The sequence below is a fragment of the Phytophthora ramorum genome (genome assembly GCF_020800215.1).
Source record: "Phytophthora ramorum isolate Pr-102 chromosome Unknown Phyram_PR-102_s0007, whole genome shotgun sequence".
NCBI lineage: Eukaryota > Oomycota > Peronosporomycetes > Peronosporales > Peronosporaceae > Phytophthora > Phytophthora ramorum.
The window spans coordinates 3,021,304-3,035,469 of record NW_027150653.1 but is presented as its reverse complement, the minus strand read 5'-3'; the positions used below and the strand labels follow the sequence as shown (position 1 = coordinate 3,035,469).

General features: G+C 54.1%; 1 protein-coding gene across 1 annotated transcript; it reads left to right on the top strand.

Moving 5' to 3' along the window:
* Window positions 1-13,471: 13,471 nt before the first annotated feature.
* On the top strand, window positions 13,472-13,897 carry KRP23_8944 (uncharacterized protein; the record flags this gene model as incomplete). The annotated part of the gene is made up of 1 exon (XM_067895888.1): window positions 13,472-13,897. One exon carries the CDS (start codon window positions 13,472-13,474, stop codon window positions 13,895-13,897), a length of 426 nt encoding a protein of 141 aa, XP_067743883.1.
* Window positions 13,898-14,166: the final 269 nt, after the last annotated feature.

The following is a 14,166-nucleotide window of genomic DNA, read 5'->3' as shown; positions in this document are numbered from 1 at the left end:
AGTTAGCCGTGTACATTGATCAGTCGGTGGATATTGCCACCGGGCACCTGTCTTGAAGCTAGAGATAAGACCTGGCACGGTACGGGGTGGATTGCATAGCTGGCCTGGAGTATTACTTGGTGGTCATACAGGGGCTTTCCAACACGGTTGGCCTTCTGAGAACGATCAAAGAGATAGCACGAGGCTTAGCTCAGCGGCACGAGTCCGGACCGAGCAACAGAGAGAAAAGAGAAAGGGTAACAGCAGCAGCAGCTAAGAAGTGTGTTAATTGAAGTTTACAGCAGCCGAAGATGACCATGACGACGCGAAGTTCAACGCCGCGAAGCGGTAGGCAAGCCACACCAAAGAGGCAGCGAGTGTCGCGAACACGACTACGGCTTACCGGTAACGACGGCAATGACAATGAAGAAGTGGAAGTTAGCAGCTCGGTCGCTGTGGCAGTTGCTGGCAGCGGTGACACTAGTGATGGTAGCGATGATAGCGACGACAACGATGATAATATCAGTAACCCGCAACACGACAACCAGCCCCCAGCTAGCCGCAGCAGCACAAACAATCAACATCAGGGCAGACAGACCGCACGCCCAAGCCTCCCGCCCCAGCACGGCAACAGCCGGCGCGGCAATGATAATACCAGCAGCAACCAGGACGACACGCTCGAATCGATGGACTGGTGGGACGCCCTCACACCAGGGCAGCAGCATTCAATGATGCGGAGATTCGTTATACAGACCCCGACAGTAGTTGGCGCAGCATCAGCATTAGCATTAGCGTCATCAGTAGCTCCACTACGACGCCGCAAGATGAAGAAGTTGGACATCGAGGACTTCAAGGGGACGCCATCCGAGTCCATCGAAGCATGGCTCTCGACGGTGCAACAAGCTGTTCAGCGACAAGAGATGCTCGGGGGAGACAGCTGGAATACCGTGGAGCTGTTCTACGGCGTTACCGCGCACCTGAAAGGAGACGCGAACACGTGGTTCATGACGATGAGTGACAGCATGGACGATGATGATTGTACATTCACGTACCTGACAAGGAAGCTCCGCAAGAAGTACGGGCGCCGCGAAAACTCGTGGCAGATCCAAAAGCGGCTGGGAAAGCGAGAGCAGCAGTCGGGTGAACGCTTGGACGCCTTCGCAGGCAGCCTAACCAGCATAGGTTTCGGAAAGAGAGTGTCAGCGGAATCGTATTTGGAAGCATTTTATGACGGACTGAACAATCAAGACGCAGCCGCGCACATACGCACCTTGGCGCCGCAGAACCTTGGGGAAGCATTGGAGTACGCTATCGATGGGTACGGAGAATACGGCGAGGGGCGGAAAATCACTAGCTGGCGCAGCGCCAAGCAGCGCTACCGCCTTGGCGGCGAGGGCGAGAATGGATCCAACAAGCCAGTAGCGACAGGAATGTCAGTAAAAACCGATCCAGTAGAAGAGATCAACTGGAAGCAGCTTGTCTTGGGATTCGGTGGCAGCGACACCCCACCCAAGTATGATGACGCTGGAAAAGCTGTCTGCCGAATGGCTGGGGCATCGTCAACAAACGAAGGAGCGCTATCATTGACAGCATTACAAGCAATCGCAGTGGCGGCCGGGGTAGGTCAGGCGGCAGCAACGCGACGGTTAATCGCCAAGCCAGATATCAGTAAATCGAAAGTGGCAAAAGCGCTAGAGGTGAAAGCAGAGGTCAGCACCCAAGTCGATGCCGCGGCAGCAACTACAGTTCCCCAAGCCTCCACCAGCAAGCAGCAGAACGATGATGGCTACGGTGGTACCGGACGAGGCGGCGGCTACAATGGAGGCTACAGCAGCAGAGGACTAGGCGGGTACGGCGGTGGCTATGGCGGATGCGGTGATGGAGGAAACAGCGGTGGGCGTGGAACGTACGGGGACTTGCGCAACTACGGGCCTCCCGACATACGGCCCATTGCGCAACGGAAGTCAGAAACATCGTGCAGGTATTGCGACAAAGCTGGGCACTGGTGGCGAGAATGCCCACTGCGGTTCGAAACTCCGCCAGTCCCAATAATCCAGCCAGCCGTGCAACCTGTTCTCGCTCCACCTGCCACCACCGTCGCTAGACCGACAGCAATATCAAACGCGGGAAACGCGCAGAGGCAGTAGAGGCGGAGGATCTACTGCCGAAAGAAGGCGAATTCTCCCGTACAGAGGTGCATGCGCGCTTGCGTGCGCCACAGCAGCCCAAGAAACAAGCACAGAAAAAGATGATGCAGCGGCCAGGGCGGCGAGCACTTGACGACGCTCGACCTCGAGCAGGAAGGGGTAGCTGCACCAAGGGGAAGAGCGGCGGCAAGGCAGTCTCCGATGACGAAACCAACGGACAGCGTCGAAGTGCTGAACTTAGTGAAGACCGAGTGCTGGGCAAACGTTGGCGAGGTGCAGCAGAAAATAAGAGACACTCTGTGACTGACACTGCAAGAAAGGGCATCAGCGTGATGACAGTCACGAATGCGCCGGTAGTCGCAGAGGCAGCCTCGACCACAACAGTCACCCAGACAGCGACAACCCCTACCGGCAGCACGGTACTTTCAGTATCGACAACACCTGGTGGCAGCGAGCAGAACCGAAAACAGCACGAGCAACGGCCGGTGAACGCTCCACCCAAGGGCGGGTGGCAGAAGCGGTTGTCAGTCAGTGGTGGCAAAGCGAAGGCAGCGCGACGACGGCAGCGGCGTGCGGAGACCAAACTTGCAGCAGTACATGGTATTCTCACGACTGAGTTCCGCGAGCAGCATCAGGAGCGGGCGAGCGTACTGCATGTGCTGGTGCGGCGAATAATCGAGGAACTACATGACGACGCCGAATCCATACAACAACGTCGGCAATTCGTGCAGAGGACGGTGTCGACGGTGCGTAAAGCCGAACGGAAGATGGCGTTGGTGAAGTCGGCCAGAAAGCCAGTTGTATCGGTAATGGCGAAGAAGGGGGAACAAATGACAGACACCGAGTGGTTGCAGCGCGTAATGTCGTACGAAGCTAACGTACCCCAATGGCTAGAAGAGAATGGGTCAATAACTATGATGCGCACTGTGCGGCGCCGTGCTCTGAAAGAAGCTAAACAATTTCGGGTGGAGAAGCGACTTAGACGATTGCAGCAGAAACAGATTAAGCATGATCAACTAGAAGCCGAAGCTACCTCAGGGAGAAGATGTAAAGCAGCGGACATAAGGGTCAAGGCGCGAAAAGCATACCAATACAAGAAACACGGCGGGTACGGTGACATCGAGCTGATCGACGACGGCGAAGGCAGAACGCGGAAGGTAGCACAGCTGCGAGCGGCAGGAAGCGGCGACGTGTCCAGCTTGGCCACTGCCTTACTGACTGTGTCGAAGACGCGCACTTTGGAAGTTCGGCTGGATACGTGCGCCCAGTTTAGCGTGGCCGGCATCGAGCTAAAAAAATACGGGCGGTGTGTGATGCGTGACGCGCCAGTGGACGTCGTTGAGGGGTTTGGAGGCGGACAGATCGGAGTGCTGGGAGTATGGCAGTTCGTCGGCACAACAAAATATCAGCAGCGAGTGACTGTCAATGCCCTGTTAGTTGACGGGCAAGGAAGCGAGTTGCTGATCGGCGAAGACTGGATGGCCGAGTACCAAGTCAAAATGGACTTTAGCAAGCGGGAATTGAAGTACCACGGCGCACAGGGGCAGAAGATCATTGTGCCCTTCACGTGTCACGGAGTCACACCGCTGCTGCAAGCACCAGGACATTGGCGTGCTACCGTACGACTGGCTAGAACAGTGAAGCTAGGGACGAACACGAGGAGCATAGTAAGCATGGCAGTCGACACGGCCGAGGGCACTACGGGCGTGTTTCTGCCAAAGCCGACTGCGAAGCGACACTTGCTCATGGCTCCAACAGTCGACACCGTGAAAAATGGTGCGGTACGAGTCGCAGTTCTGAACGTGGAGGGTAGGCGCGAGAAGCTGCCCGCTCGCGAAGTATTGGGAACTTGGGTTCCTACTGACGAGACTATGCAACTGCTGGCGATGAACGGTGAGCTGGAGAGGAAGCGAGTAGCTGAATGGGTGGCTGACCTGGAAAAGGACGGAGCCAAACCGCTGAGTGATGAAGACAGTCTAGATATTCGCGAGATGGAGCCAGCCGATCGGGACCTGATAATTGCTCTTCTACGGCAGTATGCGCAAATAGTAGAAAAGAAGAAGGGATGTCCACCACTGTCATTAACGGAAGTGGAGCATCACAACAATACAGGAGACGCCGCCCCGATCATGCTGCGGAGAAGGAGGTAGGCTGTCGCCGAGAACCCGGTTGTAGATAAGGAGGTGGATGAAATGCTAAAGGACGGGGTGATAGAGGAAGGGTCTGGCGCATGGGGCTTCCCTGTCGTGCTCGTGCGAAAGAAAGACGGCAGCGTGAGGTTCTGTATCGACTACCGGGCGCTGAGCGCTGTGACAGTCAAAGATGTGTACCCGTTGCCGCGAGTGGACGAAACATTAGAGGCTTTGTGCAAGTCGCAGCGGTTTACAAGCGTGGACCTCCACGCAGGGTATTGGCAGCTAGCAGTGGCGCAGCAAGACCGACCGAAGACAGCATTTACGACGCGACGTGGGCTGTTCCAGTTCTGCCGCATGCCGTTTGGCTTGTGCAATGCACCAAGTACTTTCCAGCGTCTCATGGATTGTGTGCTGCGTGGATTGACTTGGATTTGCTGTTTGGTGTATCTAGACGACGTAATTATCGTTACGAAAGGATCTGTCGCGCAACACGTAGTGGAATTGGCAGTAGTACTTGAGAGAATATCCACTGCCGGGCTCAGTTTGAAGCCGTCGAAGTGTTCGTTTGCTACGACACGCATGGAATATCTGGGGCATGATTTGACGACGAAGGGTATACAACCGACAGATCGGTTAGTGAAAGCCGTTGCTGATTTCCCGAGACCAACCAACGCAGCAGATGTACGGAGGTTCGTAGCTCTCGCCGGCTACTACCGACGTTTCCTACCATCTTTTGGTGCACGCATGTCGCCGTTGACGAGGTTATTGCGGAAAGTCACCAAGTGGACGTGGGGTAATGAGCAGGAAGAAGCATTTAGATGGGCCAAGGCATAGTTGAGCCGGAAGCCGGTGCTAGCGTATCCAGACTATGGCTTGCCGTTCAAGTTCACAACGGATGCGCCGAAGACAGGATTAGGAGCAGTGCTGTCGCAGGATCAGGGTAAGGGAGATCAACCGATCGCGTATGCGTCGAAGGTGAACAACCCCACTGTGGCTAAGTACGGCATCTCCGAGCTCGAATGCCTGGCAGTCGTATGGGCAGTACGGTTGTTTCGGCCTCATCTGTATGGTCGTAAGTTTACAATCGTGACGGATCACGTAGCCTTGAAGTGGTTAATGACGACCAAAGAACCAGCTGGACGCTTGCACCGCTGTGCACTCACGCTCCAAGAATTTGACTTCGAGGTGGTGTACCGGCCAGGAAGGGAGAACCAGGTGGCCGACGCCCTCTCCAGACGTCCAGTACCCGTAATAGACGGAGTCGCAGCCGAAGCAGAGGAGGAAGAGGAAGATCCCGCCATTAGCAGACACTATCAGGAGTCGAAGGAAGCTGTGGATGTCGACCAGTCCAGCACCAACCCCGAGGCCTCGCTGGAGTTGACCGGGTTGCAACAAACGAGACGTCGGGCGCTGGTAGTGAATGGCCAAAAAGGAGAGGAGAATTCGACTAGCTCGCGATGGACAAAGGTGATGCTGACGCAAGCCGCAGTGAAACAAGTCGACCCCCCCACAATCTCGAGTAGCCGCAGAAGCAGCCGTAGAAGAACGTACAGCGGGTATACCCGGATCCGGCGAAATTGGTCAGTCGCGACAGTCCGTATGCGCTACGCATTGCATCCAACTTGAAGATGAAATTGACCAAGCCGCAGAAGATGTAGTACGAGCAGTCGTTGTGCAGCGAGTGGAAGCTGCGGAGCTGGGAATTCTCCAATTTACTGATGACGACGTGAAAAGAGAGCAAACGAAGTCGGTGATGGTGCAGACATTGCAGCGGCGGGGTGCTTATCGTGGACGACGCGTATACACCGGCGATGACGGAGTAGTGTACGTGGAAGTAGACGGTGGAGAGAAGCGAATGATTTTGCCTGCAGTGTACTGGGCGCTAGCTTTCAAGGAGGCCCACGATAGCATTTGGGCTGGCCACTTTCGAGGGCCCCAGACTTATGAACGATTGCAGCAGCTGTACTGGTGGCCGCATATGCGCGAAGCAGTACAGAGCTGGGTGGCTGCGTGCCAAGATTGCGGCTCAAGGAAGGTCAGACCGAAGGCTGTCGTGCCACCACTCCGCAGCGTAAGGACGGGGGCAGTGTGCGACCGATGGGCAATTGATGTGGCCGGTCCGCTGCCGGTAACGATGCACGGAAACCGCTACGTCATTGCCGCTGTCGAATACACTACTCGGTATGCCGTTGCCGCCGCAGTAACCGAGCACACAGCGAAGGCAATCGCCCAATTTCTGATGAACAAAGTGGTTTTGGTCTACGGACCTATGAGGGAGATCGTGCTGGATGGAGCTATGGAGTTCGGTAGTCAAGTAACGGCGGAGCTGCTGGAGCTCTTGCAGGTCAAGCAGTCGACGCCCGTTCCCTATCGACCGAATCTATTGGGACTTGTCGAGAGATTTCATCGCACATGGAAAGACATAATAAGTTTGTACGTGGGAGAAGACCAAGATGACTGGGACGACTTCTTACCTTGTGCGCTGTACGCATACAACTCGTCGCCGCACGCCACGCACGGCTACCAACCCAACGAGCTGATGATGGGGCGAAAGTTGAGATCGCCAGCAGAATTGTTGCGCCGAAGCCGATTGATGCACCCACATAACACGCTGAATGAATACCATGAAGTCCTGCTACGTGACCTGAGGTCGGCTCGAGAACTGGCAGCGGTGGCACTACAAAAAGAGCAAGCCAGGCAAGCAATGTACTACAATCGACGGAATGTCAGATGCCGAGGAGAGTTTCGGGCAAATCAGCTAGTGTGGATCTACCGACCAGCTCGCGGACCTGGCATCACCAAGTTTGGCCATCGGTGGCGTGGACCCGCGCAAATTGTCGAAGCAGCAGGCTATGATAACTATTTGGTTCGGATGCTGGAGTCAGGACACGAGTTAGTAACCCACTGCTCGTTCCTGCTCCCTTATTACTACCCCACCAACCTACTGGAGCAGATGGCGCAGGATATTGCTCTAGACCTGAGGGAGGAAGCCGTAGCCGCAGCGGACATTGACAGCGAGGACGAGCAACCAACAACAATAGTAAACGCCAGGACAGAAACAGGCAACACGACCGCAGCACCAGTAAGGAAGGAAGCAGGCAGAGCCCAGCACGAACCTGGGGCAGCGCACGCAATGGGCAGTCTGCCGCCACAACAGGAGCAGCGTACGAATCCAGCGGAAGGCACGGCCCCGGCCGCAGATAAAAGACGCCGGACTCTGCCCGAAGAAGTAGCAGCAGCGGCTCCCGCCGAGGAAAACGAAGTCGTCGGCGGACCCCAAAAGTTAACGGCGCGAAGAAAGAGGGCAAAAAGATCAATGGAGGTCACACAACAGGAAGGTGTCGCAAGTCGTACACGTGCACGGATTAGGCAAGAGCCATATACCTTAACTGAGAGGCGAAAACTGCGGAGGTGATAGTCCAATCAGAGCATATGCGCGAGAAGAAGCGCTGGTCCCCGAATCGGCCAGTATGATCGCAGCTGCCGGAGCAGACAGCGACGAAGCCGATCATCTGCCGGCAGCAGCGACAAGAGGAGCAGGAACGACAATGGCACCGGTACCAGCGAACTACCAAGTCGGACTGCATGAGAGCATCGCCAGCAGCAGCCAAAACACGCAGTCCGTGGAGCGAGGATCCGTCGCAGACGAAGGAGATGAAGAACCATGTGTTTACGTATTTGCTGGGCGTGGACGGCGAGGTGTCGATTCTTTAGTATCCCCACAGCCGCGTTTGCCGCGACTTCGAGCGCACCAACCGGTAGTAGAAGTACGTCGACGCCGATACCGTACTCGAACAGGGCGATACGCGTTAGAATTCGAAGTGCAACGTACTGGGGAGGACGTGGATGAAAACTTCGACAAGATGTGGATCAACTTGAAAGACTATGAGCAGTTGTGGAGAGAGGGTTGACTTAGCCTCGACTAGAGCAAGAACAGCGGAGAAAACGAGCTTATTCGACGTATAATAAGGGGTCAACCTCGTCGACCAAGCCAGTCGCAAGGCAACGACGATGCGCCGGTGTCAGAACAAGTTGCAGTGCACGATACTGCTCCTGATGTCATCGTCCGAATCGGGGACGATTCGATAGCAGGGGAAGAGAGTAAGAGTAGGTAATACTGTTGGGCAGGCCAACAAACGTGGATGGCGTCAGTGACAGGCTAGCGATAACAGAGCAGAACGGCAGCAGTCAGAATGACAGCAGAGAACAGCAGCAACAGGGGACAACGACAGCTGGACAACACGGGTCTCTAGCGGGCCGGTGACTTGCGGGTCAACCCGCTAGGAAATCGCATTCAGCTAGCCGCAGAAGATCGCGCGACCGAAAAGCCGCGCAGAGGAGGAGTGACCAAGACCACAGACAGCAAGGACAGCAGGACCAGAGGCGAGGCGATATGGACGACGAATGTACGGCTGCGCGGAAGTTAACCCACGGAGAATCAGCCAGAAGTAGGAGTAGAGAGAACTGCTCAGTTCTCAATCCGCTGCGAAGTGAGGAGAACTACCAGAGATAACTTCAACGTACTGCGAGGTGTCGTGAGTGAACAGTAACATAGAAGCGAGCCATCGTTCGGAAAGGAGGACGTGAAGCACCGATTGCAAAGGGTAGGCACAGCAGAGGCGAGGTCCGGAGTGTGTGAAGAAGATCACGGGTATCAAAGCCCCGTTCACGGGTATCAAAGCCCCGTTGGTTGTGCGCGGTATCTGCAGCCCGACAGCAGGTCATTCGGCAGTCAAGAAGGGTACCTGAAGCCCCACGGGTAGACTAGCCCCGCCGACGGAGTGACCTGAGCAACCGTAGGATAGTGAGAGTGAAGATCTCCGGACTGTACGACACCACCTGAGCGGCCACGAGGAGAGTGGACACCGACGATCTTGTGTGTGTGTACGTGTAGGAGTTAGCCGTGTACATTGATCAGTCGGTGGATATTGCCACCGGGCACCTGTCTTGAAGCTAGAGATAAGACCTGGCACGGTACGGGGTGGATTGCATAGCCGGCCTGGAGTATTACTAACCTCTGCGCCATCGACCAGGCATCGGTGTACCCTTCTCCGTATTCCACAAGTGCCACTAGGATAGACGTAGGAAGTCGTCAGCTTAGGTAAGTGACAACAATGTACCTCACTGGAAAACAAAGCAAACGTATTCCACAAATGCCATTCGATAGCGGCTTCCTCACTGTGCGGAGCCTGGTGGGGTGCGGCACGCTCGAACAACACTGAGTGCCGAGGCTCGACGCCCAGTACGACCACTACCGCCCCACCAGGAAGGGCTATTGGAAGGATACGGACGGCTTCTGCGGCGACGAGTTGTACGGTCTGGGCGCTCACGTTGCGAACAGATAGCCGCCGCAATCTTAATATACTTGCCGAAGGACGTCTCGGTCTCCTGGCCCCAGTCATGGGGGCCGACGTCCTTGGCGAGCGGTATGCGCATACCGACGCTCAGAATCACGTCCCTCTCGTGGAAAGTCTTGTGTTTCGTCTCTAGACCGAAGAAGTCGTCGTTATCGGCGCCTTCGCGCTGGATCTGCACGTCAGCGTCGACTGCATCGGGCTGACAGAAGATCTACAGCGCTTGCTAGTGAAAATAAGCTGGTGGTGGACCCGGAGTGCGTGGTCGAGCAGATACACAGCTTGGAAGAGGCCAACGCAAACGAGCTGCTCGATGTGCATGGTTCAGTGACACCGTGGTCGACCGAGCTATGGTAACTCGGCAGAGTTCAAGCCTGCCTGTGCATGGGTAGCAACAGCACGCAGCCACCAATCTTTTTTGTTTTGTTTTTCAGTGAGGTACATTGATGTCACTTATTATAGCTATGCTAACGACTTCCTATGTCCGAAACCACCAATCTTTTTGAAGGAGAACATGCTTGCCCTTCTCGAGTAGATGTCATCTCATGCTTGCCATTGCTGCCTTCATCGCCTATTACGGCATACTGTAGGTAGGGGAGGGGGGGGGGGGTGTTTGGATGGTGTCTCTCATTGCTACGGCGCAGAATTACGGTGATGGCACCTACAATTACGGTGGCGGCGTCCAAACCTTGTTTCCTATTGTGCAGGATCATAGGGGGGGGGGGGGGGGGGGGGCAATCGAGCAGTTCGTTATGGAATATGAGCCGAGGCTTGAGGTGCACTCCGAAGCCGTGCACTGAGCGACTAGCCCCATGAATTGACGGCTCATAGTTGGACATGTTGGGTGCTCGATGAGGCCCTTCGTGCCTGCCCCGAGTTGCTCGTCGTTTCATCCCCAAGCGTCGGGGCGCTCTGGTGCGTCGTGCTGAGGATTTGGGCATGTGCCGGAGGCGCTGAAGTATGTTTCCGCATGTTTGTACGGCGGTAGAATCGTCCTGAGATACTGACTTCTTGTTGCTAAACTGAAAGCTGGCGTCGCTGAGTGCGCGTGCTGAGGTGGGAATCTGTAAATGTCTGTACGATAGCGCTGGGATTGCTCCTATGTTTGTTGATAAATTGGCGTTTGCTGTCACCGAATGCTTGTGCACCGGCGTGCGATGCTGAAGATCTGTGGGTGTCTGCTTACAGGCCGTTGTTCGGTCTCACCAAGCGCCTGCACACGATGGGCTGCGCCGTAGCGTTGGACTTGCTGCTGTCCTGCTGATGCGCTTTCGTTTGCTGCAACCGAATGCTTGTATACCAGTACCATTGATCCGAGGAACCGAATTCTTGCTGTCGAACTGGAAGCTATTGACGACCCCTCTACTCGAAGGCGTCGTTGGGGTGCACTGTCTGAAATATGTGAAATCCGCTGGCACACTGTTGTTTGGTCTCACCAAGTATCTATATACTGGTGGGCTGAACCGTAGCGCTGATAATGCTGTTGTCTAGCTGGCGTTTGCTGTCACGCTAGAATTGCAATGATAGACTGAGTTCTTGTCGTCGAACTGGAACTGTTGTCACCTAGGGCTTGTACACCAGTTCGCTACACTCACAGATTGTTGCTCACTCTCACCAAGTGCCTGCACACTTGTGGGCTGTGCTGGTAGACTGCCCTTTACTGTCATTGAGCAGAGCATTCCACCAGAACGAAGCTCGGATCAGTCTTAGAGTGTGGCACAAGATGCAAAGAATGACTTGAGCGGGCAGTCGCAAAGAATGCTGGAACAATGTGTCGAGTTTAGCAGCTTGCAGAAACACGGGTGGGAGGCCTTGCAGGCCGGCGAGACACTTGTCAAACTATTATGTCTACATTGCCGAACACGCAAATATAGCCACAGCATGTTCATGGTATTGCAAATATCATACAGTGTCAAAGAAACGCTAAAACAAATTAACGCCAAAAGCGGTATTTTCCGTGTTAGAGCGATAACGGTAACGTCGCCGCCACTACATGTGACTAATCGACTTGGTGTTAACCTGAACGTGCCCTGTCGCTACCACTACGACTTACGATTGTAATAGCACATGTGACTTTGTTCAACCTTGCCAGTACATGTGCCGTACGAGCTAAAACTGCAGCTGCGGTTGCAGTTTGCCAGGAAACCCCGACGGGGATTCCAGAACAGCACGGCCGAGAGGATCGATCCTCTGTACTAGGATGATCTGATCGTGTCCTGTCGGAATCACCTCCCATATGGAATCAATCATCTCATGATGAAAGTTTGATATTGATCATGGTGAGATGGATGGTTGATTACCAACGGTTGATTAGAATCGGGTGGACGATCTAGTGCACGAGTGATAATTGCTGCGCGATAGCGCAGCTGTTTGGGGGGAAAATCCAGTGCCTCCCCGTGTAAAACACGGCATTAGTGTACATGTACGAATTAGAGACAGGCTGCATGTGCGTTAGGCTGATACTTATCCTGCGGACGTTCGCACTTCAAGGACCCGAGCGCAGACGTGAGGATTCAAGGGTGGTGACACTCGGTGTAAGCACATACGCTGGCACACACTAGGTGTGTTCAACAGACACTTTCCAGTCAAACGCATGCAGATGAACAAGTTTCCAGCTCCACAGCGGCATTTGTCCGCCAATATGGAGTTCGAGTTAATCTGAACGTGTCCGAGTTATTATGAACGGAGCGTTATTTTAGAGTAGCTCTGGACATTTGTGGCATCCTCAACATATTCGGGCTTCTATGCATATTGGTGCGCGTTTTCAGTGCAGAGCTCACCGAGCAAACGGTTTCCGATTGGGCTCACCTCTCAGGCATGCACTTCCTTTACAACCGATAGACAGTCCACTTTGGCTTACCGCACGTCTGTAGGCTGTAGTACAGTACATGCATTACAAACGATCCTCTAGGCTGTGGTATCCTGGATTGTGCTTCACTCCACAGACAGACGGATACGGAAGCTGCTCCCAATGACGGACGCTTTACAAAGTCAAGTCAAGTAGCCTCTTCCCTCTCGTGAATAGATTGCCATGCATAAAGCTGGAATATCATTCATCAAAGGTGTTTAACTATAGAAAGCATCCCTTCTACCAAGGACCCCCCCCCCCCCACAAAAACAAACAAACAACAACAAACGCACCATCGACTTCTACTGTGTGCGGTCCTGGTTTCGGTCTCACTCGTCTCTAAAGCCAGCTACATCGACCGAAGCCCACTAGCACCTCTAGAAGACACTCGATTGCTTCGACCCTAACAAAAAGCTAAGCCCTATCGATCCGAATAGTGGAGCTTGTAAGGAAGCAATACTGCCTGCATCAATTGGTTGACGCGTTTCGCACATGCTGGGCGTGATATGCAATGGGGTTGAAGACATTGTGAGCGTTGGGTCAGTCTTTTTAGAAATCAGCTCGTTCGAGGTTTTTGCCGTGTTGCTTGGTCGCACTAGTGGTCCCCCATTCTCAGCTTCCAGTGTAACGTTTCCGGTATGCACCCAGTATTTCGTACACTCTGGATTGTAATGCCTCCATCCAGTAATGAAAGGTTGCTTCCCACCGCTACCACAGCCTGAGGATCGTCTGTATCACCTCCCATGAGATCATTGATTACAAACGCTTCTGTATATTGGCACCCAACTGGCCCCGCTCGACATGACGTGTGTTGGCTCATACTGTATGTACATGTATAAACTAGACTTTTGTAGTCTATGGGTAGGGTGTCCCGGGCTTTAGCCAAGAGACTATCGTTCCGCCGTGGGGCCAACTGACTTAGTTATCTGAGACCATTCATTTCCCGTTTGGTCTGCAAGTACCGACACCAACAAGCCAGCGTCTTATCCATACCTCGCCGAGCCTACCATGAGGCTAAGCTACTTTCTACTGCTGGTAGCGGTAATGTTCGTCGCGTGCAGGGCAAATTTCACCGACGCCGAAGATATTGCCACGTTTAGAGACCAGAAGGCCAAGACCGAAGTTGCCGACGATGGTACCCACCGACACTTGAGGGGCAGCAAGAAGCCCACTACTGGAGGCACTATTGCGGTCAGCGAAGAGAGATTGGCACTCCCAGGTGTGAAGAACGCCCTCAGCAAGCTTCAATCCATGTTTTCGAAGAACCCTGACCTCGCCAAGGCGTTGAAGCAAAAAAAAACTGGTCGGATCAATCTTAAGGACCCCGCAGTCAGAAAAAAGTTGTTAGGCATGGGGGCTCTTGCGGCGTTTGTTATCGGCACCCCTCTACTTGTCGTGGCAGCTAGTGGGGCCTGGAAGGCGGATCGATCTTAAGGACCCCGCAGTCAGAAAAAAATTGCTAACCACGGGGGCTCTTGCGTCGTTTGTTATCGGCACCCCACTTCTTGCCGTGGCAGTTAGTGGGGTTTTTAGGGCCTAGTGGATAGTAACCTCAAAATAAGTATGTGCCTGCTTCTGTTGATAAAGTCTTAGATTTTCAGTATGCTGTCACCAGCCGAGAGCAGAACGTTGGATTCGCCAGCGACGACCACGTGGTGACATTCAAGGTGTAGCCATGTATTATAATACATGTAATTTAGTAA